The following is a 27,527-nucleotide window of genomic DNA, read 5'->3' as shown; positions in this document are numbered from 1 at the left end:
CATAGGGGTTTTTTTGAATCAGGGTTCTTGTTTTCTTCGGGTAAATTCCGGGTCAAATGGTATTTATATTTTTAGTTTTTTGAGGAACCACATATTGCTTTCCACAATGGCTGAACTAATTTACATTCCCACCAACAGTGTAGGAGGTTTCCCCTTTCTCTGCATCCTTGCCAGCATTTGTTTTTCCTTGTCCTTTCGCCCAGGCTTTCTTGTGTAGTGAACAACCTGTACAACCATACAAAGAAGCCCTGAGCACATAGAAACCACCATTTCTATTATTCTGAGTTTGTCAACTACTAGTTTTTTGGGAGTTTGGGCAAATTGCTTAACCAGAGTTGCTTTTTACCTGTGAAAATAGGGGTGCTATAGTGTCTATTTTGTAAGGTTATCATGACAATGTAATGAGCTACTGCATATCAATACTGCCTCTCCCACAGTAAGTGCTCAGTAAATGGTAGCTCTTGTGACTGTTACTCTTGGGGAAAGGCTATTCTGTGTGTTCCAAACCCAGCTCCTCCTCCCTGATTCCTACTGGTCAGAGAGGCAAGGCCCACTAGAGACTGCACTTACATGGCTTCTGACACAGGTAGTGTCCATTGCCATGTGGGAGGCCTAAAGTCTAACCAAGTGATCAGTAATAATCATGGTGATATTTTTGACCATGAATTGAGGGTCCATCACATGCCTGGCATTAAATTTCCACTGATTTGTTACCTGGTATCCTTCTCTCATTGACTGGAACTGTGATCTCTTTTTACAGGTGAGTGATTTGTTCTAGGTCACCCAGCTAGTAATGGCAGGGCTGGGGTTTGGAGTCTGGTCTGTGTGGCTCCGGAACCTACCTTTTCATGTCCCCTCCCCCTGCTCCTAACCTCTTTGGGTAACGCAGGGAAAGCTCTAAAACTGTGTTGCCTTTTTGGTTTTGTAGTTCTGCTGATTGAACTGCCAGCCAGGATTTCAGTGAACAACATGAGGAAGAACAAAGAGAAAACACTAAGCTATCATAACTGGAGAAAAAATAAAAATTAAAGTGAAGAAAAATGCTGAACTCTGAATGGGGAATTAGGGATCAAAAGGAGACTTCTTATACAAATTAATAATCAGTCATTAATAATAACTAGCTAATAGGGGGAACCTAACTGGGGTAGGATGCTAAGAGTTTGTGTTAACAAACCCCTTGGAGAAACTCAGAGACTTCAGAGCCTCATAGCTGAGGTGTCATGTCTTTGACAGTGGGCTAGCAGGCCTTTGCTTTGAGTCCCTTCCTGGACATCCAAACCTCCCAGCCTTTTCCGAATTGAAAAATCCTAAGCTGACACAAATCTTACCACACTGCACCCCAGAATCACACGTGCAGAACAGCTGGCACACGGTTTGGCTCCGGCAGATACGACTTCCATGCCACGTAGAAAGAGTTCTTTCCAACTCCTCATCTCATCCAAAACGCTCTGCTACTCCCTGTTCTACAGGGATTTGGGGACCTTTGAGTACTCCAGACTGGTCCCTCTGGGCAGGGAACAGATTGTCTTGAGCTGAAGCTTTCTGAGTAAAGAGGACAGTAGTGCCCTGAGTTGTGTGGCCTTTGGAAGGTGCTGATTCTCGGAACCTGCTCAGGGTCCTGGTAATGCATTCTTCGCAGCTGCATCTGGGGCCGGAGCTTCAGTGGATGTCTGCAAGGCCTTGTGCTTCTCCCATGATGACACTGGCTTCCTTCTTAAGCTGCTAGGAAATTTAGGCAGCTGGAACTGTCTGGAAAAGCTCAGTGGGTCTGCCCTGGGTCTCAGTCTCTGACTGTCCCTGGCCTTCTGGCAGCTTCAGGCTGACAACTGAGCCTCTGGACTCTGTGTTTCCTAAAATGGCTGAAGCACGGGAGCCTGTGAACTCCTGGGACAAGTCACTTAACCTATCCAAGTGGTTTCCTTGCCAGTAAATATGGGAGTGGTTTGAGTGCCTACCTCATAGGGTGATTATGCAGAGGCCACTGTTTTCTACCTGCCTTACTTCACCCTTAGGGCAGCTGCTGGGAGTCAGGTGAGGTCAAGTTCCCTATATGCCTTGGGTATATCATTCACTCTGGAATTGGCTATCGCCTTCCTCCTTCCACCTGTCAAGTGCCTTCTCCTGTACATGAAGTCTGTCAATAAACTGTGTACAGAAATCTGCCACCATCTTCAGCTTTTCAGCAGTTGGACTTGGGATGGGTCCTCGGGAAGGATTGAAACTCCTTTCACAGAAGATACAATGCACAGAGCTCATCAGTGGGAGAACCAGGACTGAAACCCAGGTCTTCTGCTTCTTGCTACTGTGCTCGAGGCTATGAGAGATCCAGAGCCAGCCCCAACCTTCCAGAAATTCCTGGCCTGGCAGGGAGAGAAACCATAGGCATAGACTTCCACACCAGGTGAGTGTGAGAAATGCCACATCTGGGGTATAAATATACCTAGGTGCTTTAAAAATTTAGTATGAGGGGGAATCCCCTGGGGGTTGTGTTAAAATGCAGGTTCTGATTCAGTGGGTCTGGGGTGGGGCCTTAGGTGTTTTATTTCTAGCAAGCTCCCAGGGGATGCTGGTGCTAATGGTCCACGTCCACACGTAGAGTCATTAAGGGGTTAGCTATCCAGATTTTCCCCTGCATTTTCTAATACTCCATCCAAATGTCTAGAAGCCAAAAGCAGAATAAAATAACAGCCATTATCAGTACCATAATGTCAGTAAGTGTGATTTGGGGGCTTTTTAAAGGTGGTACCTAGAGCTATTTTCAGTGGTCATGGTCTAAATATCCAATGTACTCAGGAATTACAGCGTAGGGAAAAATACAAAGCTGAATCTCCACCCTCAGTAACTTTACTGTTTACAAAGGAGCTGAGTCATATTAAACAGCAAAAGAACAAGCCAGCTCCCACATCTATACAGTACACATCTATGTTCACAAAAGGACACAGAACAGCATGAATAGGCCTCAGACTGTGTTCAGCAGCAGGTGTCAATATCCTCCCAACCAATCTTCCTGTGTCCACTCTGGGCCCCCTCCAACTCATGCTCTCCACTGTCCTGACCAGAATGGGCGTTTCAGAATTGGAAATCTGATCCTGTTACAGCCCCCCACTCTACCACTCCATTTAAAACCCTCCATTTTTTCCCCACTGCGCTTGGCAGGGCCTGTAAGGCCTGCAGGGGTGGCCTCTGCCTCACCCCCACACTTTGTGCTCCAGCCACACTGGCCATGCTGTGCTCCTCATCACATGGTCTTTGCACACACTGTTGGCTGGAACACATGGTTTAATGCCATCTCCTCCTTCATATAAAAGACGAAGAGGGTGCAAGCTGCAAGGGAGTTGACATTAACTTCTGCCAGCCAGAAAGGCTTTGGAGGGGAGAGGAGATTGCTTCCTTATGGGAGAAAAACAAGGTCAGGTGAGGTAAAACAGAGGCAACATGCTTAGGAGAGAGGAGAGAGGGTCTCACCAGGTATGTTACGGCACAAAGACCTTGAATATACAAGTACATTCAAGATCCCATAACCAATTTAGATGTTTTCAAAAGGTTACAGGAACTGAAACATGATGTGTTTTTTAGAAGTTTTATGCTGATCACCGAATCTCTACCTTTAGCCTTGAGTTTTCTTGAGCTCAAGACATGCATTCCCAAGCACCTATCTGGATACCTGCTAAGTACCACAGGCCCTCTCAGTACAATTCATTTGAAACTAAGTCACATCTTCTCTTTCTTAAATGCCCTCTTCCGTCATTTATATTTGTAAACTAGCTCCTTCCTTAGAGCCATCTTTGATCCTTCCCCCTTACCCTCTTTATCAGTATGGATTCTCTCTCCCTGATCCACCGTTTCTCTCCACTGCCATCACAAAACAACATTGTCTTCCAGGTTTTCTTTACTCTTGGACTGATGCAAAGACCTACCAGGCCCCCAATTCAAAGCACTCCCTCTCTTACCTCCATCTGCCCTGCACAGCTCTGAGCATCATTCCCTCAATTGCCTCCACCAGCTATCAAAACTCAAACTCCTTGGTTTGACTTTCAAAGCTCTCCTCCACCCGCCTTCTGCTTGTCTCCTACTGCCCCTTTTCTCCAATTGAAGGGAAGTATTTGCCCAGTTCTTAAAACACCTGATGGACCTTCCCAACGGTGACTGCCTCTTGTGATTCCCTGTCCCTGACACTGGTCTCATCTTACCCATTCTTCAAGGCTCACCTCAGATGCATGTCTTTTATGAAGCCTTCTGTAATCCCCTGGCCACAAGAGAGGGTTGCTCAGAACTCCCACAGCACTGTGAAACTCTAATAATTACACTGCCTTCTACCATGATGATGGTAATTTCTTTGTATGAGTGTCAGAATAGCTATTAATTACTGAGCATTTACTAGCTGGATATCTTGGGCACATTGTGCAACTTCTCCATGCCTCCGTTTTTCATCTGTAAAATGGTGGTAATAGCCCTGGCCTCAAAGGGTTGTCGTGAAGGTACATTGGAATCATGCCTAACACAAAGTACCTGGTGAGTAAAAGCTAACTACTGTTATTACTATGAATATGGGGGAGTACTTTATATTGTCTCAACTAATCCTCAGACCAACTGAACTAGGTTTACTGCTATTGTACACTTAAAAACACTGTGGTAAAATATAGGTAAAATTTATCATCTTCACCATTTTTAAGTGTGATGGACACACTGTCAGCCAGCCAGTCTCCAGAACCCTTTTTGTCTTGCAAAACCGAACCTCTGTAACTATTAAATAACAATTCCCTTTCCCCCAGCCCCTGGCAGGCACTATCCTCCTGTCTCTATGAATTTTATTATGTTAAATTTATTAACATACTAATAAAATTGTTATTTAACAGCTACAGAGGTTCAGGTTCAGAAAACCAAGGTTCAGAGAAAAATCTGCTTCTAGGACACAGAATCTGAACCCAGGCCTCTGTTCACGCTCTAAGCTACTCTGAATACAACTTCAGCTCACCGAGCATCTGTGATGCCTTTTACCTCCCCCATAGCATTGGTGGCCACAGTGTGCCAAGGCCCTCCTCTGTGCCCATGTGTTTTGCAGCCATTCTCACATTTCATCCTCACAGCAGCCCTGCAGTCACCGTGAGGGGTGGTGTCCTATCTCCCAGCACAGTGTCTGGTATAGAATAGAGATGCAGTAAACATGTTCGGTGAATACAGGCCTATGTGATGCCTTTAAGTAGGCTAACAATACTAAAACGTTGGTTGTACATTTTTAATGCATTTGTTTACAGTTTTTGGAAATGCTGACAGTCTCAGGAGAAAACCAGCCGAAATGCATGAGGTCATAAAGAGCTTCCCAATTCTCTCCACTCCCCTCTTTGTCCTGCAGAGTCAATCTGCTCTTCTCACCCCAGGCCAGCCCCTATCTGCACCTCATCACTGGCTTTGCTGATCCACAGCCAAAGACAGAGACAAACAGCCAAGCGAGGCGACATAAGAGACTGTCCCTGCTCTTCCTCCCCCTGCCGCTCCACCCCCACACTCTTCCATCTAACCATACCCGATCCTGACCATTCCGGAGCAAGCTCTGTCCTTTCACGCCTCTGTGACTTCGCACATGCTGTCCTTGAAGGCTGGAATGCTTTCCTCCCCTCGTTCTCCACCTCCAAGACTCCTACAGTCTTTGCAAGCCAGCTCAGATGTCACCTCCTCTGTGACACCCTCTCCCCTACCCCCCCCCACCAGCAATGAGCCTGCCCCTCCTTGGCACAGACTTGCTCATCCATACACTATAGCAGTCGGACTGCAATGACTTTGCAAATCAGTGTGTCCCCCATGTCCTCAGCTCCTTGTGCTTGTGATGAGGTTTCATCTCTGATCCTACTGGGGGTCAAGAGAAGTATGGGTCACTTTGATTTTTTTGTATACTTGAAAATGAAGAAATGACACAGATCACAAATATTGATGGGTATTTTTCCATGTTTAACAAGTAAATGCTGCTAATACAAAAAATCACATCATAATTATGCTGCTCACAAGATAATTGTAAGATTTATTAAAATATAATAATTTAAGTGCGCCACAGGCACAGTGGTCTGTTAATAAGAAACAAGCTGAAAGATACATAAAGCAGGTCTTTGATCAAATTGATCAGTGGATCTAATAAATAACCCCATAATGTCTTGGAGACCCTGCCCAAATGGTTCTCCTGGCCCTTTTCCCCAGTGATAAGGCTGTGCTGCTGCCTCTGCACACAGTGGGTGCTCATTGTTTGCTGAATGATGGGAACAAAGGCAGCTTTCCAAGTTGGTTATTGAAAACCCACTTAGGGTAAGTATTCCTAAGAAACAATGAAGTCTTGAACAATGAGGCAGGAAGCCACCTCCTCCAGTGACCCCAACCCTCGGAGTCCAGCTGAGCTGCAACAGGAAGCCCCTCACCCACTGTCTTTCCTCCCCTCGTTCCCTACCTCACTCCCACCAGGGGCACCACATGCAGTCAGGCTTTCCATCCGCTCTCAGCCTCTCTTCTCCTGCACCCTCTGGAGGGTCCCAGGTGAAGAAAGAGAAAAGCACTTACTCCCACGAGGAGGCAAGCGGCCAAGCTGGGCTTGGAGAGACGTCCTGCCCCCAGGCAGCCTTGAGGAATAAAAGAAACAAGGGGAGGACAAAGAAGGTCTTAGAGCACTGGAGCAAGGGGGAGAAAAGGCCTCAGAAAGTTTACAAAGCAATCTGTCAGAGAAGGAATGAAAAGGGAGCCCCGCTGGGCTGAGGCGCTCAGGCGCTCACCTCTCCTTAGGCCCGGTTAGACACCTGCAAAATTACCCAGCCAAAGTCTGAACCCATCCCCCTCCTCGTCCCAGAGGCTTCCCTAAGCGTGAGGCCTCAACTTGTTGGGTTTCTGGCAGTCCCAAATACCTCTCTACTGGGCTCAGTACACTAATTCGCTTAAACCCACCAAACTGGCCCGACTTCCAGTTCCCTCTGGATTTCCAGCAGAAACGCTATGTGAGGATAAAGTCACCAGCAGATCCTTCAACATGGAGCCACTCTGACCTTCCAGATTTTCTGAGCCAGTGAAAATATGCACAGGCCTTTCTGAAGTCTCCCCTGCCACCAAAGGCAGGATGAATAATCGTTTGAGTGCTCATTCTGTGTGGAGTGCTGTAAGTCATCTCACCTACTGCTCACCACCGCCTTAGGTATGATTACATGATTACATTTTACAGAAATGGAATGGGCCTGGAGATATTCAACGACTTTTCAAAGATACACAGACTGGATTCCAATCCAGGTTTGACTTTGATGCCCACTCTTCCCACTAGGGACACTGCCTCTTTCATTTTTTGTGGTACCCATATCCATTTTAGATGGGGTAGGACGGTACAATTCTGTAGTACTTAAAGAATTCCTAGCCTCACAGTTGGGGGTGAGGAGTGGGAGTGGGAGAGTCTGCCTCTTGGCTGGGTAGGGTCCTAGTTCTTTCTAACCACTTGAGTAATTTAGCCATAAATAACTGGGCGCTGAGAAGGACACTAATAAAAGCATAGCCTGGAGTCATGTTCGAAAAAACAAAAATTCAAGTCACTCAGTGGGTGGATATATCTACAAAACAAAAGAAAAGCCCCTTTCCCAGCCCAGGCAGAGAAGTCTCCTGTAAAGTTAGAGACAACAGGCTTCTGGGCACGTAGCCAAGGTTCTGGGGATATTTATAACTTCAAGAGGGTGGGAGTCCCTAATAAGCTGCTATATTCTTTTTCCATCACTTCCCTCTCCAAGGCTACAGCGAGCTCAGAGCTCTTCCCCACGCAGAATGCCTGCTTTCCCTAGTGCTCCCTTCCATTGTCTAATTTTCCCATCCTGGCTGGGGAAAGGGAAGGCTGCAAGTCCTTCCGTTCGGAAGAACTCCAGTTGAATGCAGTTTAGCTGCTGCTGGTGGTGTTTCTTGGCTAGCTGCTGTGGTCTCAGGGACCTGCCTATGAGCCTGTGGTTTCTCTGAGCTGCCGGAGAGTCTCAGGAATTTGTTAGTCTTTGGGATCCGCCTACGAGCTCTGGGCTTTGCCTGCAAGTCTACGGATTCTAGGTCTACCTGCGGGTCTCAGGTATCCGGGATCTGTCAGTGATCTCTGGACTCTTTCTGAACGCCTTAAGTCCGAGAGAATACTGCCTGAGGATTTGGAATCTGTTTCAGGCCTCTCGGATCTTGGAGCCAGCGATCTAGTGGATCTTTTGCGGGCCCGGAGGTAAGTCTGTTTGTTCCCAACTCGGGTTTTCGGCTTCCTACCTTCGAGGCGGTCAGGGGCTGCTAACATTCTGAGGGCCTGCCAGACTCAGGCCCTTAGAGGCCCCTGGATCGGTGCGGTAGGCCGTCAAAAACCCTTCTAGCAGACAAGCCCTCAGGGATAAGGAGGGCTCTTCCCAGTCTTGGGGCCTGGTTCGCTCCACCTCTCGCGCCCGAACCCCCACCCTTGCTTCTGAATTCCCTCGGCGTTTTCGTTTTCCTTCCGTTGGGCGCAACTCAGCCTGCCCCTCAAAGAGCGCCCTCTTTAGAAGGATGTGGATGGACGCACCTATAGGGTTAATACCGATGGAGAGCCCAGACGCCGCCTGACCAAGCCGCGGACCGCAGCCGCAAGCCCACAGGCGGCGCGGAGCTTCCTGGGAGTTGTAGTCTGCACAGCAGGGTTGTAAAAACCGCAGGCGCTGCTGGAAAATGTAGTGCGTGGGCGGAGCTCAAAGTTCCAGCGCGGCTGCCGAGTCTCCCCTGGGGAGTGGGCGGCTGCCCCTTTCCTCTCAGACCCGGCTGTCAAGTGAGGGCTAATCCCGCCGGAACTCAACACAGCCCAGCGCCTACATTAGGCGCAACGTCGAAGTTACGGTCCCACTCAAGCTTCTAGGGACGTGAGGAGAAGCAGGACAACTTCCCTGGCTTAATCGAGTTGTGGTCGCCAAGAGAAGAAAGCGGAAGATACTCCTCCCTGGCTAGGAGGACGCGCTTCTTTCTTCACCCTTTTGTTCTTTTTTCCTCCTTGGCTTTTGGCCTCTGACTGGCCTTTGTACGCCGGAACGGAACTCCAACTCCCGGCAGGCGACTGGGGCAAGCGCAGGCGTGGCAGAGGGGCTCAGCCACGCTACGAGAGGTGGGCCTAGTGTTCGGCATCTAATTTGCAGAGCGTCTTGCGAGCTCCGCTCTCTGATTGGCTAAGGTAGCTGCCGGAAAGGGCCCAGCCTCGAGATGGAAGAGCGGAGGCGTTCTGTGGGCTGGGCTGGGAGCCTCCTCCCTGAGACAGCATCGTCTTGACCCCCCGGGAGCGACAGGGCCTGGGGGCTGTCTTAATAAATTCCGGCGTTGCCTGTAGCCTGTGGTGGCGGAGACACAGAGAGCGGGTTGCATTCGCGGGTCAGGGAGGCAAGTGACCCGGCCCGGGTTCAGGGCCCTCCCCACCGGCCTGGCGGCCAGAACTCCAGCCCTGGGGAGTGGGCAGGGCCTGTTTTCTGTGCCTCACGCCCTGCTTTTCGCCTCCTTTAGCGCTGTATGCTAGCTGCTTTTCCTGCTCTCTCTCCTGGGAGGCGAATCCCTGAGCCCGAGATGGCAGCCACCCTGCTCATGGCTGGGTCCCAGGTAAGCCGGGGGTGGCTTCTCGGACCCTGCCTCTTCTAACCCTTCTCGTCCCGGCGTTCCTTTGCTCTGCAAAATGCCTGTAGGAAGTTCCCGAGGATTAGTAATTGCCTCGGCTCCGTGTTCTGCTTTCAGGAACCCAGTGCCAGGCCAGTGTAGTCACAAGCAAGCATTTATTGAACACCTGCTGTATGCCTTTAAATACTAGGGAGACAAGAGATGGATGAAACGGGCCCTCCCCACCTGCTCACAATCTGTAGGGAGACAGACGCATGCTGATAACCGTGATACAACGTGATAAAGAGTTTGTCTTTAGGAACAGTGCTGTGGTGTGGGAACCAAAAAGTGGGAGTTATTATTCTATCTCAGGGGTCCGAGGGAGGAGTGAAGCAGAGCAGAGGAATGGGGGAAGTGGGGGCTCTGAAGAACAATCGGTACTGAAAGAATAGTAGGATTTCAGTAGTCTGAGAAAGATATTCCAGGAAAAGACGAACATTGTGAGGAAAGGTGTGAAGCAATGTAGGTGCTAGATGTGTTCTAAGAAAAGTATAGCTAGAGGATAAGGTTCTAGACTGGGGCAGGGATATCTGGCCTTGGGACCAGAGCAGTCAGCTGATATTTTGCTCCCTTCTTTACCACATCTCCTTTTTTGCTTGTTTATTTCTTCTTGGACTCTGCAGATCGGACTTAATACCCTTTGCCTCCTCAACAATTCTAGCCATATGTCTAATTTGAAGAAGAAAAACTGATAGATGCCAAGTAGATGCCAAGTAATGAGGAAGCATTGTGTGATTGCAGGCACCTGTGACATTTGAAGATATGGCCGTGTACCTCACTCGTGAAGAATGGAGACCCCTGGACCCTACACAAAGGGACCTTTACAGGGATGTTATGCAGGAGAATTATGGGAATGTTGTCTCACTGGGTATGTAAAGATTCTCTACCTTTCTTCACTCCATGTTTTTGAGACTGTCAAATATTGCTTAGCTCTTTCAACACAACCTAGTTGTTTGATTTTAAAGTGCTTAATTGGATATTGGTTTGAGTTGAATCCTCGGGCAAATTTGATTGTGGGAACATCAAGGTCATATTATCTAAAAAGAAAGAATGTTTCTGTACACTTCAGAAATGTTCAGATTTCTTGTGCCCTGAGTCATTTGCCGTTCCCCAGCCTGTTTGTACAGATCACTGACCAAACAGGTCTGACATAATGGTGCTTGCCAGGATAAATGCCCCTGGAAGTGGTGCTTTTACTAGAAGATCAGGGGGTTCTGACCCACGTTCATGGGAGGGCAAAAGCTACCTTTTTGTGTTTTTTTTGGTTTCAGAGCCCCAGCTTTGCCTTAAGTCCTTTATTGATCTGGAGTCGGTACTTACAGAGATGTTTCAGAGTTGATCATAGATTTTGATTGTGTCAAATAGTGTTCCAGGAGAGTCTTGAACTAAATTAGATCAGATATTCTATTAGAGATGGAAGACCATTTCTTTGATGGTCTGCAACCCTGTCTTTTCTTTTGGCTAATGTTTGGTGTGGGTATAACTAGAATAAAGAGTATTATTCTTGAGCTGAACAGTCTTTTGACTCACTTTGTCTCCTATTAAGACATGATGGATGTTAGCAACCATATTTGGTTCACTAGATCACCTGCCACCTATTAGGACTGATTCTGGTTTTGAAATCATTATCACCATAGTTTTTTCCAGAACAAAAGGTGACAGTGAGGGATTTCCTTTTTAACTTGGGCTCTCTCTGATGTCCCAAGTTTCTTGGAACCTTCCTTTAGAAAAGCATCTAGAAATGAAGTTATCTACACAAATGCATTGCCGTCTTTAACTCATATATTGCACTCAATACAACAAATATAAGAAATGAGAATCTTGAAGAAATGTGAATTTATATGTCTATGGTCCAGCCCAGGGAGTTCTTGTTAGAAAGGTACATGGAAGCACCAAAAGAAAAAAAAGTTTCTCTCCCAAATAAGTTGGGAGAGACTTAAATAATGTTTACAAGAATTCTTTACCTTGACTCTCAGGACTTTTAATGTGTGGCCAGATAGGTAAATTTCTAAGAAGAGGATGTTATATGCACCATTCACTAAACTAATTTATCCATGGATCTTTTTTTCTCAGCATACCTACTAACCTCTTATACTAATACTCTTAATGCTCTGGAGTGTATACTAAGAAATGTAACTTGGGAAATACAGTGTCTGGTAGAAAGTTTCTTGTAGACAGTGGTTGTATATTTTGATTTTCATTTGAAGATTGTACTTAGTCATTGCCAGGAATGTTCTGAGCCAGGCATTTTTTTTGTCTTCTCCAACTTTCCCACTTCTGTTCTCATTAAAAGGCCAGCTGGAGAGTAGCAAGTTAACGTTTGTCAGTCACTTTTCCTGTCGACTAATACTTGCTATAGATAGATAAAAATAGTTTTTCCTCCATGCGAACCCAGTATGTTCTTAGTAAGTATTATGTAATGGTGATGATGAAGTTAAGAACATACACACACACACACACACACACATTCACACATAAAATAGGCTCTTGGCATTTAGAGGTTCTAATTTAGAATCACTTATATTTTACATTTCTAGTTGTTTTCTTCTTTTGAAACACTGGAATATATACAGTGTACATTAGGAACCATTAACTGTAGTATCAGCATGGATTTTTATCAGGCCTAGATTTGAATCCAGGCTCCATCATTTACTACCATGTGATCTTTTGCAAGTCATTTATCTGGGTCTTGGATTTCTCATTCATAAAGTGGAGATCATCATAATGCCTGACTCACAGGGTGTTGAGGTAATTCATGTGAAGAACTTAGCATAATGCCTGACACACAGTAGGTAATTTTTGTGGTGCATTTACTGGTATTTTAATTTTTACCTTTTATTACAGATTTTGAGATCAGGAATGAGAACGAGGTGAATCCAAAACAAGAGATTAGGGAAGATGTAGAATTTGGGACCACATCCGAAAGACCTGTTGTGAATACTGAGGAAAATCCTGAAACTGAAGAGGCCTTTGAAAGCAGGGATAGATCAGAAAGACAGTGGGGAGATTTAACAGCAGAAGAGTGGGTAAGCTATCCTCTCCAACAAGTCACCGATCTGCTTGTCCACAAAGAAGTCCACACAGGTATCCAATATCATATATGTTCTCACTGCGGAAAAGCCTTCAGTCAGATCTCAGATCTTAATCGACATCAGAAAACCCATACTGGAGATAGACCCTATAAATGTTATGAATGTGGAAAGGGCTTCAGTCGGAGCTCACATCTTATTCAACATCAAAGAACACACACTGGGGAGAGACCCTATGACTGTAATGAGTGTGGGAAAAGTTTTGGAAGAAGTTCCCACCTCATTCAGCATCAGACAATCCACACTGGAGAAAAGCCCCACAAGTGTAATGAGTGTGGGAAAAGTTTCTGCCGGCTTTCTCACCTAATTCAGCACCAAAGGACCCATAGTGGGGAGAAACCCTATGAGTGTGAAGAATGTGGGAAAAGCTTCAGCCGGAGCTCTCACCTAGCTCAGCACCAGAGGACCCACACGGGCGAGAAGCCTTATGAGTGTAATGAATGTGGGCGAGGCTTCAGTGAGAGATCTGATCTCATCAAACACTACAGAGTCCACACAGGGGAGAGGCCCTACAAGTGTGACGAGTGTGGGAAGAATTTCAGTCAGAACTCTGACCTTGTGCGCCACCGCAGAGCCCACACGGGAGAAAAGCCTTATCACTGTAATGAATGCGGGGAGAATTTCAGCCGCATCTCACACTTGGTTCAGCACCAGAGAACCCACACTGGGGAAAAGCCATATGAATGTAATGCTTGTGGGAAAAGCTTCAGCCGGAGCTCTCATCTTATCACACACCAGAAAATTCACACTGGAGAGAAACCCTATGAGTGCAACGAGTGTTGGCGAAGCTTTGGTGAACGGTCAGATCTCATTAAACACCAGAGAACCCACACAGGAGAAAAGCCCTATGAGTGTGTGCAGTGTGGAAAAGGTTTCACCCAGAGCTCCAACCTCATCACACATCAAAGAGTTCATACGGGAGAGAAGCCTTACGAATGTACCGAATGTGAGAAGAGTTTCAGCCGGAGCTCAGCCCTTATTAAACACAAGAGGGTTCACACTGACTAAGTCCTGTAAGGATGACTTAGAAATGATTTGTATGAAGGTGCATATTCATTTGCTATCAAAGAACTCCCTCAAGACTGAACTGCTTTTAGCGTACTGAATTTCCTTGTTGTGGGCCACAGTTTAAAACATTAAAGAAGGCAAGTCATTTGAAAATGCGACCCATGACTTTGGGAATGTTGGCTGCTCCTCCGAAACAGTGACTTCTATTCACTTAATTAAGGAATTAATTCGTCATAATCATCCCCACAAGGACAGTAATTAGAAATCTGAAGATCAGGGGGATAAATGCTTAGGCCTGGAAATGGAGTAAATCTTTAAAAGCTATTTCTCCCATCCTTGTCCCAAAAAACTATGCTAGGGGAAATGTTGGACTGTAATAGGATGGTCACATCTGCTTTGGAAACAGCCAGTCAGAGACTGCCTGAATTGCCACACCTACTCACTCACCATAGTAGTTGGGCACACACAACTTCCCCTTCAAAGGGCTTTTTCCTTGAGTTGTTCATGCGTTTGTATCCGTCTTCCTGACAGCAGGTTTCTGCACCATGAAGGCAATGATCATAGCTTTTCTCATTGTTTCTAATTGACTTTTTTAAAGCTTGCACCTATGTGAAAGCTAACTGAAGAAACCAATCAAAAGGAAAAATGAGACACAGTTTTGGGGACCAAGGATCATCAATGGTGGTGACTTTAGCAAGAGATGCCCACTGTTATTGTTGACATTAATCAGAATTTATTACTTTTCTTTGGGGATCATTGTAGGGAAAATACCTTCAAGGAAATAGGACCATAGGCGATGGTGGAGTATAAGGAGCAAGGGGAATTGACCACTTGAGGGAAGGAAGCACAGAGTCCCTTCCCAAGGAACACAGGTCATTTTTGTGTTCTTTCCCCTCTCCCCTTTAAGATCAATTCTCCCTATACTACTAATTCTAGGATTTAATAAGGGCCACATCCCAGTGTTTATCTTGGCTTGTATACGGGCATGTGTATATATAGTAAAATGTGTATTCCTGTGGTTTTTCCAATAGCAGAAACTGAATTCACAAATTAGCATGTTCTTGGGTGATACTGATCATGTGACAGAACTACAGACATAACTCCAATGCGAGAAATGTCCTTTTGTCTTCATTATGAAAAAAATAACCCATAAAGTCCAGTGCTCTGGTGTGCACTCTCCTGTAAGATCTGTCTTTGTACAGAACTAAGCACTTGTTTATATATATCAGCCAGTTGTGGGCGATAATGACTGAACAAATTGGTTGATCTGTTCTCAGACTGAACTGTCTTCTCTTTGGCCTAGTTACAAGGAATTTAATAATCCTAGGTAGGAATGTATTCCCATCTTTCCAGCCTACAGATATTAAGTGGTTAAAATAAGAGTTGACCAATTTAAGTCCATTAGTTCTCCTTATCTCAGCCCAAATAGACATTAAATATCCCAAATGTTGATGCTTATTCAAGCATTTGGGGATGGAAGCGTGAGGGAATTAACGCCCAGGAGATGGGACTAGAATAAGGACTGTACTTTTTTGAGAGTGTCCCAAGTTATTTCTACTGTGCTTTATTGTGAGTGTTGTAACATTTGAAAAATACTTTTGCCATAGCTCTTTGGGAGTTGGTGTTAAAGGGGCCAGTGGTCTCTCTTGGGTAGTATACTACAGTGGGTTATTGTGACCCACAGCTGTGTGGGACTGCATCCCTTGCAATGACACAACCTTGAAAGTAACAAAATGAAAAACCACTCCATCAGGGAGGTTTCGCTATGTTGCCACTCCTGTTTAAAAACAGACTTGGGCAGGAAGCATGTTTTTTCAATATGAAATCTAGCCAACTGTAGGTTTCCTATTTCATTGTTGAATGACTTAAATGTCTTGATGACTAAACTCGAATATGTCTTTTCCTGTATCAGTGCTGCTGATGGTTTTAATATATATCAAAGTTCTGTTGTTTCTGTGAGCCACTCTAGGCATCAGGTTTCGAGTGGCCACAGAAGACAGCATTTCCATGACTTAAGTGTATTTCACCCTGCTCTGCTTCCCTGCTCTCCTGGCCCACCCCAGGCTCTCCCTGCTGCTGCTTTTGGCTTTTTAGAGTTGAGGGGCCCAAGAAAAGGCTTCTAAGTGCCCCAGCCATTTCTCCATACATGTACACTCCACATGGGAAGTTGACAGGGCAAGGGCCAGACAGCTCTGTCTCCTCTCTCTCTGCCAGTTGCTGCCCATTTGCTGTGTTGAACTTTTGTGTAGAAGTTAAGCATCTGACCCTCTTTGCTGATGCTTTTTGCATGGCTTCCGCTGCCATCTCCAGCTGCTTCTGCGCACACCCTGAACACTTTGTGCCTGTTTTCTATGGTTGTGGAGAGTGAGTGAACCAGTAAGTATGTAGAGCAGTTATTCTTATGGTATTGGTCACAGTTACCCTAGTGTCTGTCTACATCTGTATTCTAACAATATTCTATAATTAAAAGCATAATTTGTAAAATCAAAAAACTGCATTATTTTAGTAATCCAGCACTGATTCATTCATTAAAATTGGGCAGACTTGTCTACATTGATGCATTTGTGCATGTATTCTTGTGGAGATTTTTGAGTACATTGTACACATTGGTGAGCCCTCTGTATATTGCCATATTTGAAGAAGATGCAAAAACTGGACAGTTTCCTATGAAGATTAGACTGGTGGCAATGCACCATGGAAATATTTGGTATTAGTATATTTTCTCATTTCTTTCCACTAGGAAAAAGAAGTTACAAACAAACAAATAAATATAAAGGGAAAATGAGAGGAGGCCTTGTTGCTTTAAGATCTTTTTGTGTATTTCTGAAGGGACACTAAAGCAATTCCTACTAACATTATTGGGCTCCCAGAAGAGAAATACCTCTTAGAAACGGTCAAAAGCTCTCTATTCATCATACAGTTGCACGGTTTGCCTAGGGCAGTGATTATGGTTTACCAGGTTGTGGCCACAATTTCCAAGTTACTTACAAGTAATTCTCTCTTATGAAACCATTTTTTAAATGGAGAGCCAATCTAGGCAGAGGTGGGAGGTGGAAGTGTTTAAAATTGGGAAAAAATACAAATATGGAAGGAAAACTTTATAGTCAAGAGTTGATAAAGGAAAGAGATTTTATCAAAGACGTTTTAAAAATCCCCATTTCTCCTTTCTACATGTTCAGCATTATCTCTGGGAAGGAAAGTTAAAGGCAAATGCTGGTTCACCTGGAGCCTCCGCTCTCAGAGTATTTGATATGTTAATACTTCACCAGTATTATAATAGAAGCAGATGTCCTTCTGTTTGATATGTTCTCTAAAAGACTAGCTTTGGTTAGGCCTGTGCTTCCAGGCCATTAGGACCCCACTGACTGCACTGAAATGATAATTGGTTAAATGGTTCCCTAGTGTTTCAAAAGTTAAGAGTTCGAAAAGGAGTGCCTGTGCCCTGGGAGAAATGGACTGAAGCATTGGTTAGATACCTACTTCTGCTGTGGAATAGCCTGGGCCTGCTTATTTACAGGAGACTCCAAAATAAAAGGTCATTAGTGAAAAACAATTGAGTAAAAAGTAATAGAAGAAAACTACCCTGCAATGACCTAAAGTTATTTGGTAGTTAATCCCATTGTATTTCTGTTTTCCTAAATGCTTCATGTTCAATTGTCATTTTCAGCTTCTCCAAAGGTGGTTTTGTTTTTCCATCTGGGAGAGATGAGGCTGATGACATCAAATCTCACTTGGAGTTTCACACCAGCCCCTGCAGGTAGCTGCCTTGTAGACATCTCCACTTAGATCTATTGCCATGCATCTTAAAATCAAACCCCAAACCAAATGTAGCACTTTCTTCCACCACGCCAGGCTGTTTCTCCTGTATTTCTTAATTCAGTCATTACCTAGTTATCCAAGGTAGAAACTTGCATATCATACTTGACAGCTTCTGCTCCTTTAGCCACCCTCCCCAAAATCAATAATGAGTATTAGTTGAATAATTAGTCATTCAGTCATGACCATTCCACTCCCTAAATATTTCTCAAATCTGCCTACTTTCCTTTCTTTACTACCACTATTGACCATGTGACCTGGGCCAGTTAATTAGCTTTGCTGTTCCTTGGATTCCCCATCCATAGCATGGGGTAATTATATCTACCACACTGAGTTGCAAAGATGAAATGAGACAACGGGGCTCTAAATATTAGCTGCAATTATTCAGACAATCACCAGTCCATATATCATACCTTGCTTAATTAAACATCTTAATGAGTCTCCTCTTCTATTTTCAACCGCCTTCTCCCTGTTCTTCCTTGCTGCAGCTAGAATGATTTTTCTGAAGGGCAAATCCCTTCTTGCCACCTTCGTAAAACCTCAAGCTTCCATTGCCAGCAGCGTACAGTGAAAGTTGTGGAGTGTGAGTTAGGAGGTCATCCAGGATGTGGCCTCTGCCACCCTCCTCAGCTTTCGTTCTCTGTATTTGCCCTGCACTTGCAACACTCTCCAAGTCTCATCTCTCCCTCCTGTCTTCTGGCCAACTCCTCCTCATCCTTCAGGTCCCAAACCTAACTGGTTCTAGGAAACCTTTCCTGATCCCACAAGATTGGATCAGGTGTTCCTTTTCAGTATTCCCTGGGTTTATCCCAGTAAAACGTTACCTTGTTTATTTTTTGGTCTCTCCCATTAGATTTTAATATCCCTAAAGAAGTCACTGTGTCTTGCTCACCATTGTATCTTCAGCCTCTAGTAAATGTTCGACTTTGAGAAGGCACGCAGCAAATATTGACTGGATAAATGAGAGGAGAATATGTATAAACTTCATTTCCCTTCAGCAGGGCTGGTGACCTTGACCTCAGTTCTAATTTGTCACCACCCAAGCTAGTTATAAAAGAAAACAACTAGAAGTTCTGTCATTGCATACCTGGTGGGGTCATATGTCAGAGAAAGAAGGCCCCAGAAGCAGTGTGACCCATTAAGACACCATTGTCACCCTCAATCCCCAAGCTAAAACTGGGATAAAGACACCTTCCCTGATGGCTCCTGTACTTGAATCGTTACCATCTTTGGAGGGTTATCCAAGAATAAAACTTTCTATGGCAACTTTGGAGACATGCTGCAAGGCAGGCTCTCAATACAGGGAGCTTGGGTAGGACTCTAAGCGCCTTTTTCTAGGTTTGGCATTCGGTCAACTTCCGAATTCTCCAAGCTGAGTACATAAACCAGAGGTGGTTAATATTTGGGGGGTGGGAGTGCAATCCAGATTCCTTTGCGAATTGAATGCAAGCTTTGGATTCTTTGTTTTTATTGAATTTTGAGAGTTCTTTATATATTTTGGATACAAACCCTTATCAGATAAATGATTTGCAAATATTTCCCCCAGTCTTTGGCTAGTCTTTTCATTCTCTTAAGGGTATCTTTCAAAGAACCAGTGTTTTCAATTTTGATGAGGTTCCATTTTCTAATAGGATTTGTACCCAAGCTTCCCTTTTCTAAATCTCCCCATTGATGACTCTTGAATCACAGAACTTAAGTCTTTGGATTTTAGCAAGTGAAGGAAGAAGCACACTTTCTAGACTTCACTCTTGTTTAGTTACATCCAGTCTACTGGAGTTTGGGTTTTAGCCCAGCCAAATGCATCCATTAGGCCAGGGCAACAGGGCCATGTTTGTCCTGCTCTTTAAAAGGCCCTGATCTGGCCCTCCTCCAGTTGCACCTTTCCCCACGGGACCAAGGGGATGTGCCCATCCAAACCTCACCTTCCCCTTCCAGATCACAAACTCCAAGTTTCCAGAACCTTGGAATTCTTTGCCCAAACAGCCCATCTCCGAGCCTCTTCTCCAGGTTTGTTCTCCTTAGGGCAAACCAAGCTGCAGGTGTGTACCCATATGCCTAGGTTTGAGAGGATGGACAGAGCTTGGACCTGCAGGTTGGGTAGCCACACATGTGAATGTGAGGGTCTTCCCAGAACCAGACAGAGCCTGAATACGAAAAGGCAGGAGGCCTCCATCTGTCCCCTTGCTGCAGTCCTGGTTCCAGGTACACTATCAAACATCTCCATGAGTCACTTAAGATGAGGAGTCAGGACCTATGAAATCCAGATTCCTGAGGTAAGTGATTTGTTGGATGGAGGAGTATGCAATGAATGGAACCAGAACACACAAAGAGGAGAAATCTGGGGTAGGTATGAATATTACAAGGTAACTCAATCATTTAACAAAAATGTGTTGAGCACCAGCTGATGTGCTAAGACTGAATGAGATGAAGACTGCCCTTGTTGAACTTACATTCTCGAGGGGTGGTTTGGAAGGGCAATGGACAATAAAGATCTGTATAACATCAGTTGGTAATGAGTACAATGAAGAAAGTATGGGAAAGGGAGTGAAGGGGTACTGCAGTATTAGAATGGTTAAGGAAAGCCTGTCTAAAGAGGTGACATTCAAGCAGAGTTCTGAATGAGTCGTCAGGATACCTGGGGGGAAGTGTTCGAAGTACTTAATTTACTGAAGAGCAAATGTAAAGGTGCTGAAGCAGCAGTTGGCTTACTGCTGGACAACCACCAGGTCAGTGTGGATGGAGCTCAGTGAGGAAGGGGGCACACAGTAGGAAAGAAAACGCGTCTTTAAAGACTAGAGTTGTGAATTTGAAAAAACTGCTACATCTAAACATATTCATATGCCCATCAGGTAAATACTTGAAAATATGAATTCAGAGCTCAGAACCAAAAGTGAGGCTATAGATAAAGTAATGGGAATAGCTAGTATGGAAATAATAGTAGTAAAAATATACAAATGAATGTGCAAGATAGAGCATGAGAACGGTGTCAAGGATGGAATCCTGGGAACACCCACAAATAATGATGGACAGAGGAGAGGCCCTAGAAAGAAATAACAGTATTATAGGACCCAGAGAAGAATCAGGAGAGAGTCACAGGGCTAAGGATGTGGTGCACTTCACAAGATGTCCAAATGTAGCAAAGATGTCTAGTAAGAAACTATATTTGAAACTCTCCGTAGGTGGAAAAACTCCATGTAATTATAAGGTATAATATCCTTGTTAATGATAGCACTTGCCCCCTTCTAATGGATATTTTAAGAGTAATGAGAATTTAGTTATGTACACATAGTCTATCCTCAATTTCTTACTGTTTCATTAAATTTTCAAAACAAAAGTTACTCTGAAGGAGCAGGACTCATGATCCCTGATGAATCTGATTTGCATAACAGTATATTTAACTTGTGTATTTGAATATGGGAAATAATACCTACCTTAGAATTCTACTGGATTTTGGTTAAAAGCTTCCAGTAACAACACTTCCATAAAAGACTTGCAGGATGTAGCTCTTCCACCTGCCTATAGGGAAGCCTTAAAATAATTAGAACTCAATGGATCCAGTGTTATGTTCAGAAGTTTCCAGAATTTTTCTGAAATTAGGTGGCAGCTCCTGCTGCTGCCTGTGCTGTCGCTTTAAATGGCTGCAGAGTTCAGTGGCAGTGGGTAGATGTCCCCCAGTCCTGGTGGTGAAGTTGCTAAGGAATCTCGCTGTTGCCGAGCAGGAGAATGTTCTGTTAAATTCTTCCGTGAGACCAAGTGTTCATCACTCTTAAATTGGACTTAACCATCTTTTTTTTTTTTTTGGACTTAACCGTCTTAACTGAACTTGAAAGTGGATTCTTGCTTTCACGAGTTTGGGGGAATGGAAGGTTGGAAAGCAAAGTTCATTGTACCATCTTTATTTTTTCACTTTGTCCATATTCTCCCAACAGAACCCAAGGAGAAGAGAAAACTCAGGGAAAAAAATTAAGGACAAAAAATTTCAAAATCAGAGAATATCAACATCAGGTTTGGAAATATGAAGGCTTAAAAAGGAGATTTAACTTTATTGGTTTTGATTCATCTCTCCTGGCTGTGGAGCATAATGATTAAGAGACTACTGGAATTTGGAGTCATACCAGAGTTTGAGTCTCAACTCTTAACTTGGGGCTTAGTTTTTTCATCTACCAAAGGGAGATGATACATTTTGGTATTTGCCTCACATGTTGTCGTGAGCATGAACTGAGATAACATGGTAAGTGCTTAACAACTGTTACCTAGTATTATGAAGTTCATATAGGTATAATCTTTATGAGTCATTTTCTTTTCTGCCAAAGCTACCCAAAGGACTGTTTCTTCCCAAGATTGAGAGCTTGTGAGGCCACAATTTTGTTTTTAGATACTATCATTTCCCAGAATAAGTTCAAATTGCATTGTAAAGCCAATTTGTAAACCACATAAGGAAAATGTTCTCATTATCTTATATCACAGTTTGCTTTGGACTCTAAATAGCATTTTCTAACTTATTCATCAGATTGACAATGGTGTTTTGTTTTGGTATCATTAATATACAATTATATGAGCAACATTGTGATTACTAGATTCCCCCCATTATCAAGTCCCCACCACATACCCATTGACAATGCTTTTTTTTTATCACTTCTAAGTTTTCATTTCTAGTTGGTGCCACAGAACCAACAAGCTGTCAAATGTGCTGTGTGTGTAAGTGTGTGACAAAAATACAATTCTAATAAATTATATTTAAAAAGAGAGAGAGGGATGGGTTGGAGAGGAAGTAACTGGAGGCAATCGGGAGCCTCCACCATGAAGGTTTAACAATGATTTTTTTGACTGATAAAAATATGTACCTTTAGTAGAATCTGTTAACACTGAGACTTTAATTGAGAAGGAGCTTGGTGAAGTGGCTTTGGAGTCACACAAACTGTGTTTGAGTCTGTTCAGCTGTGTGGCTTTGAGCAAATGTTTTAACTTCTCTGAGCCTTGTTTCCTCAATAAAATGGAATAATATTAACTTTTAACTTTCCATATAAGGATCAGCAATAGTATACATAAAACACTTGATACACAGTAGGAGCTCAATAAATGGTAGTGATTATTGTTTAAAATATGTGCCACTAAGATGGAGACACTTTCTTTCCATTTTAAAATGGCTTTGATGAATTTGAGAATTAGAAAGGAATTCAATGGACCAGCTCAAGGATAATCTTCGAAAGAAAAAAATGCTACAAAAATGACAACAAAGCAGGCATACAATAAGGTCTTGGGTTGACTACAACCTACTGCAAGTCAGCCATATGGCACTTTATTTTTTAAAAGAAGCATAATCCTAGGAGGTATAAATAAAAGATAAACAGCCTTCGGCTCTGGTCAGTCTTGTTTGGAACACCACCATTTGGGAATGTGTCTTCAAATAACAAAAGATATTAAACTTTGATGAAGAAAGTAAATAATTTTATTTGACAATGGGAGGATTCAAGGTAGAACTGAAGTGTTGAAGCAAAGCAGAGCAGAGGACGCTTGGCACCTAAGCAGTAGTCCTCTACTTTCTGCACATTGTGTTTCCTCATTTTCCGTTTTCCTCTCCCCTTTCTTCCTTTCCCTATTGTTTGTTTCCTTTTCCTTGCCTGGGCCCTTGAACTGTGGCTGGGATGACTTGTCCTTGTTAGTGGCAAGTGAAGGCATTTTGAAGAGGCTGAATTGATGTAATCTTGTTTGGAGTCAGGAATAGACTAAATTATATGAAAGGGACAAGCATGACAAAGACTAATTAATCTAAGGATCCACTAAGAAGGCTTGATAATTTCAAACATTCTCTGTTAATTTTGGATTGTAGGTAGTAAAACTCAAAAAGCGTCAGTTTGAATATTCTGGTGCCCTGTAATTGTTTTAAGAAGCAATTCTTGATGTTCATTGACATACCAGCTTAGACCACATATTTGGTCTGTGACAGGGAAACATTGTAACGGCCTGGCTGCACTGTTACCTAATCTTAAAAGATTAGGGATATAGCTTGAGTTTTCCTCAACAACTCATTTTTATTTTTATCTATATACCTGGTCTGCCTCGTCAGCTCAAATGTAAGCTCTTGAGACAGATTGTGTTTTATTCATTTTACTTTCCCTACTTTTAACATAGTAATTTGTATGTAGAGGGCATGCAATAAATATTTGTGGAATATAGAATTCATAAATACAGAAACATACCTTTTTTTTTCTTGGAAATGCAAAGCTCAGCTGACAATATTTTCCAAATAAAAAAAATCAAGGTATATGAGCTGGACCAGTGGAACAGAATAGAGAGTCCAGATATTAACCCAAACATATATGGTCAATTACTATACGATAAAGGAGCCATGGATATACAATGGGGAAATGACAGCCTCTTCAACAGCTGGTGTTGGCAAAACTGGACAGCTACATGTAAGAGAATGAAACTGGACCATTGTTTAACCCCATACACAAAAGTAAACTCAGAATGGATCAAAGACCTGAATTTAACTCATGAAACCATGAAACTCTTAGAAAAAAACATAGGCAAAAATCTCTTGGACATAAACATGAGCAACTTCTTCATGAACACATCTCCTCGGGCAAGGGAAACAAAAGCAAAAATGGACAAGTGGGACTATATCAAGCTGAAAAGCTTCTGTACAGCAAAGGACATCATCAATAGAACAAAAAGGCATCTTATAGTATGGGAGAATATATTCATAAATGACAGATCCAATAGAGGATTGACATCCAAAATATATAAAGAACTCACGTGCCTCAACAAACAAAAAGCAAATAATCCAATTTAAAAATGGGCAGAGGATCTGAACAGACAGTTCTCCAAAGAAGAAATTCAGATGGCCAACAGGCACATGAAAAGATGCTCCACATTGCTAGTCATCAGAGAAATGCAAATTAAAACCACAATGAGATATCACCTCACACCAGTAAGGATCACCACCATCCAAAAGACAAACAACAACAAATGTTGGCCAGGTTGTGGAGAAAAGGGAACCCTCTTACACTGCTGGTGGGAATGTAAATTAGTTCAACCATTGTGGAAAGCAGTATGGAGGTTCCTCAAAAAAACAAAAATAGAAATACCATTTGATCCAGGAATTCCACTCCTAGGACTTTACCCTAAGAATGCAGCAGCCCAGTTTGAAAAAGACAGATGCACCCCTATGTTTATCGCAGCACTATTTACAATAGCCAAGAAATGGAAGCAACCTAAGTGTCCTTCAGTAGATGAATGGATAAAGAAGAAGTGGTACATATACACAATGGAATATTATTCAGCCATAAGAAGAAAACAAATCCTACCATTTGCAACAACATGGATGGAGCTAGAGGGTATTATGCTCAGTGAAATGAGCCAGGTGGAGAAAGACAAGTACCAAATGATTTCACTCGTATGTGGAGTATAAGAACAAAGAAAAAAACTGAAGGAACAAAACAGCAGCAGAATCACAGAACCCAAGAATGGACTAACAGTTACCAAAAGGGAAAGGGACCCGGGAGGATGGGCGGGGAGGGAGGGATAATGGGGGGGAAAAGAAAGGGGGCATTACGATTAGCATGTATAATGTGGGGGGGGCACGGGGAGGGCTGTGCAACACAGAGAAGACAAGTAGTGACTCTACAGCATCTTACTACGCTGATGGACAGTGACTGTAATGGGGTTTGTGGGGTGACTTGGTGAAGGGGGGAGTCTAGTAAACATAATGTTCCTCATGTAATTGTAGATTAATGATACCCCCCCAAAAAAGTTATGGTATAGTTAAAAAAAAAACCAGCATTATCTGTAAATAAATTAGATCTATTTTTCTTGAAAAAAAAAAAGATGTAGTACATATACACAATGGAATATTATTCAGCCGTAAGAAGAAAACAGATCCTACCATTTGCAACAACATGGATGGAGATGGAAGGTATTATGCTCAGTGAAATAAGGCAGGCAGAGAAAGACAAGTATCAAATGATTTGACTCATCTGTGGAGTTTAAGAACAAAGTAAAAAACTGAAGGAACAAAACAGCAGCAGACTCACAGAACTCAAGAATGGACTAACAATTACCAAAGGGAAAGGGACTAGGGTGTATGGGTGGGAAGGGAGGGATAAGGGGAAAAAAAAAGAGGCATTATGATTAGCAGACATAATGTGGGGGGGGCACGGGGAGAGCTGTACAACACAGAGAAGACAAGTAGTGACTCTGTAGCATCTTACTATGCTGATGGACAGTGACTGTAATGGTGTATGTGGGTGGGACTTGATGGGGGGAGTCTAGTGTAATTGTAGATTAACGATACCAAAAAACCCCACAATGAATCAATTTATATAACCACCATAAATGTTCATTAAAATTCCAAAACGTCAATAAATGTTTTAAATATTAAAAAAAAAAAAGGATATATGAGCTGACCGAGAAGTGACTAGTGGTTACCAACGGGGAGGCGTTGGGGAAGGTGGGGAGGTTGGGCGGAGAGAGAAGGGGATTAAGGGGCAAATTAATCCGCAATCACAATATAGGTTGGTCACAGGGAGAGTAGTATAGCACGGAGAGTGATTTTGTAATATCTTACTACGTTGATGGGCAGTGTATTTGAAACCAACATGAGATTGTATATCAATGAAACAAATTTAAAAAAAGATATATGGTCTGAAAAGTGGAGAAGACTTGTGAGCACTATATAACTGAATACTTGCAATATTATCCCAGAAAAATTTGGGTGATGTAATCACTTTAATCACATTATCCAACCCAGGGGATCTTATCCTGTGCTCAACGGACTGCAAGGAGTCTCTGAATGGAATTTCAACAGTCCTTCAACTTTGATGGAATAAATAACACTGCTATTTTCATTAATGTTCCACTGAAATTTAGCATCCTCTCCCCCATTGTGAATGTAGGCAATAAATCACAGTAGAATTAGCAGTATCTCTCACTTTGTCACCAGTTGAAATTACAGACATTTTCATATCACAGTATAGTTATGTGTTTCTTCTTGAAATACCTTCTCATTACTTTAAAATTTCAGTAGTTATTTGACCTGAGGCAAGATCTTGATATTTAATGTTTGAATAAAGGAAAGCATTACTTTATTTTTTTTACTTTTGAGAGGGTACCTCTCATTTTATTGATCAAATGGTTGTTTACAACAATAAAATTCTGTATAGGGGACTCAAGAAAGAAAGCATTACTTTTTCACAAATTTTTGAAACATATTTCCTAGTTGTGCTTCAATATAAAGTTTCTTTTCTAATGCTATGGATTTTAAAACCTAGAAGAGAGCCGTAGCTTTTCCCAGACTATCAAATGGTACAGAATAGGTTAAGAACCCTTGAACTAGAGGCTAATAAAGTTTAAGCTTCAAGGTCACATTAAGCTTGGTACTGGGCACACGGTAGGTTTTCAATTATTTTTGGTTGATAGGTTCTGGGAAATTTAAGTGATCCTCGAGTCTATCTGGAAATCCTGCAGTCCACGGCTTGACTTTACCCACTCCCTTAGAAGGGTGGGGGCATTGGATGTTGGAGAAGGAAGGCAGGCTGGCTCCGTAGAAGTGAGCTTCAAAGAGCGGGATGAAGTAGGGTTTGGACTAAGGCGAGGTCAAGGAACAAACCATTAGAAGAGAGTGAGAAATAGGTTTCGGAATAACGGCAATCAGTCTCCTTCAGCCCTTTTCCTTGTGTGTCTTTTGGCTTCATAAATACATATATCTGCCCCATCTACTTTATGAAAATTACTTACCTCGAAACCTTGTGGGAAAATGTCCCTGCTCTATCATTTTTGAGTAACGTTGCTCTTGAGTCATGCCCACTTTAGCGATTTCCCTCACATTGAGATGCCGCAAAATGTGTGTGGAAGCCAGGGGGCAATTTCCCGATCATTCCCAGAGATTTTTCAAATCGCGTTCTAACTAGAGCCCAAGAGATGACTTTAGAGGGCGGCCCAACAGCGCTAAGGTGGGCGTGTCGGGAGGGTCGA

The 27,527-nt window shown here is 43.2% G+C and overlaps 2 protein-coding genes and 1 long non-coding RNA gene across 13 annotated transcripts in view; 2 read left to right on the top strand and 1 right to left on the bottom strand.

The window, feature by feature from the left end:
- TCEA3 (transcription elongation factor A3) overlaps window positions 1-2,158 on the top strand; it is a 42,010-nt gene extending 39,852 nt beyond the window's left edge. For both annotated transcript variants that reach the window (XM_057499837.1, XM_057499838.1), the window contains exon 11: window positions 929-2,158. In XM_057499837.1, coding sequence (XP_057355820.1) covers window positions 929-937 — 9 coding nt within the window. In that variant the 3' untranslated portion in view covers window positions 938-2,158. The remainder of the gene's footprint in view (window positions 1-928) is intronic.
- A 121-nt stretch (window positions 2,159-2,279) lies between these two features.
- On the top strand, window positions 2,280-16,228 carry ZNF436 (zinc finger protein 436). Of its 10 annotated transcripts, none has more exons than XM_036914655.2 (4): window positions 2,280-2,401; window positions 9,493-9,585; window positions 10,381-10,507; window positions 12,484-16,228. In XM_036914655.2, the coding sequence occupies exons 2-4, from the start codon at window positions 9,499-9,501 to the stop codon at window positions 13,734-13,736; spliced, it is 1,467 nt and encodes a 488-aa protein (XP_036770550.1). In that variant the 5' UTR covers window positions 2,280-2,401; window positions 9,493-9,498; the 3' UTR covers window positions 13,737-16,228. The 10 variants fall into 10 exon arrangements, with proteins under 10 accessions (XP_036770550.1, XP_036770547.1, XP_036770551.1 ...); XM_036914652.2 differs by lacking the exon at window positions 2,280-2,401 and adding an exon at window positions 6,898-8,206; XM_036914656.2 differs by lacking the exon at window positions 2,280-2,401 and adding an exon at window positions 6,898-8,206 and having other exon boundaries at window positions 10,263-10,507.
- LOC130683318 (uncharacterized) lies at window positions 6,186-8,596 on the bottom strand. The gene is made up of 2 exons (XR_008996922.1): window positions 8,534-8,596; window positions 6,186-6,602 (listed from the first exon to the last, which is right to left on the bottom strand). It is a non-coding gene; the product is annotated as an uncharacterized LOC130683318 (long non-coding RNA).
- Window positions 16,229-27,527: the final 11,299 nt, after the last annotated feature.

This window comes from Manis pentadactyla, chromosome 4 (genome assembly GCF_030020395.1).
Source record: "Manis pentadactyla isolate mManPen7 chromosome 4, mManPen7.hap1, whole genome shotgun sequence".
NCBI classification, from domain to species: Eukaryota; Metazoa; Chordata; class Mammalia; order Pholidota; family Manidae; genus Manis; species Manis pentadactyla.
The sequence above is the reverse complement of the archived record's forward strand: the minus strand, read 5'-3'. Positions and strand labels throughout refer to the sequence as shown.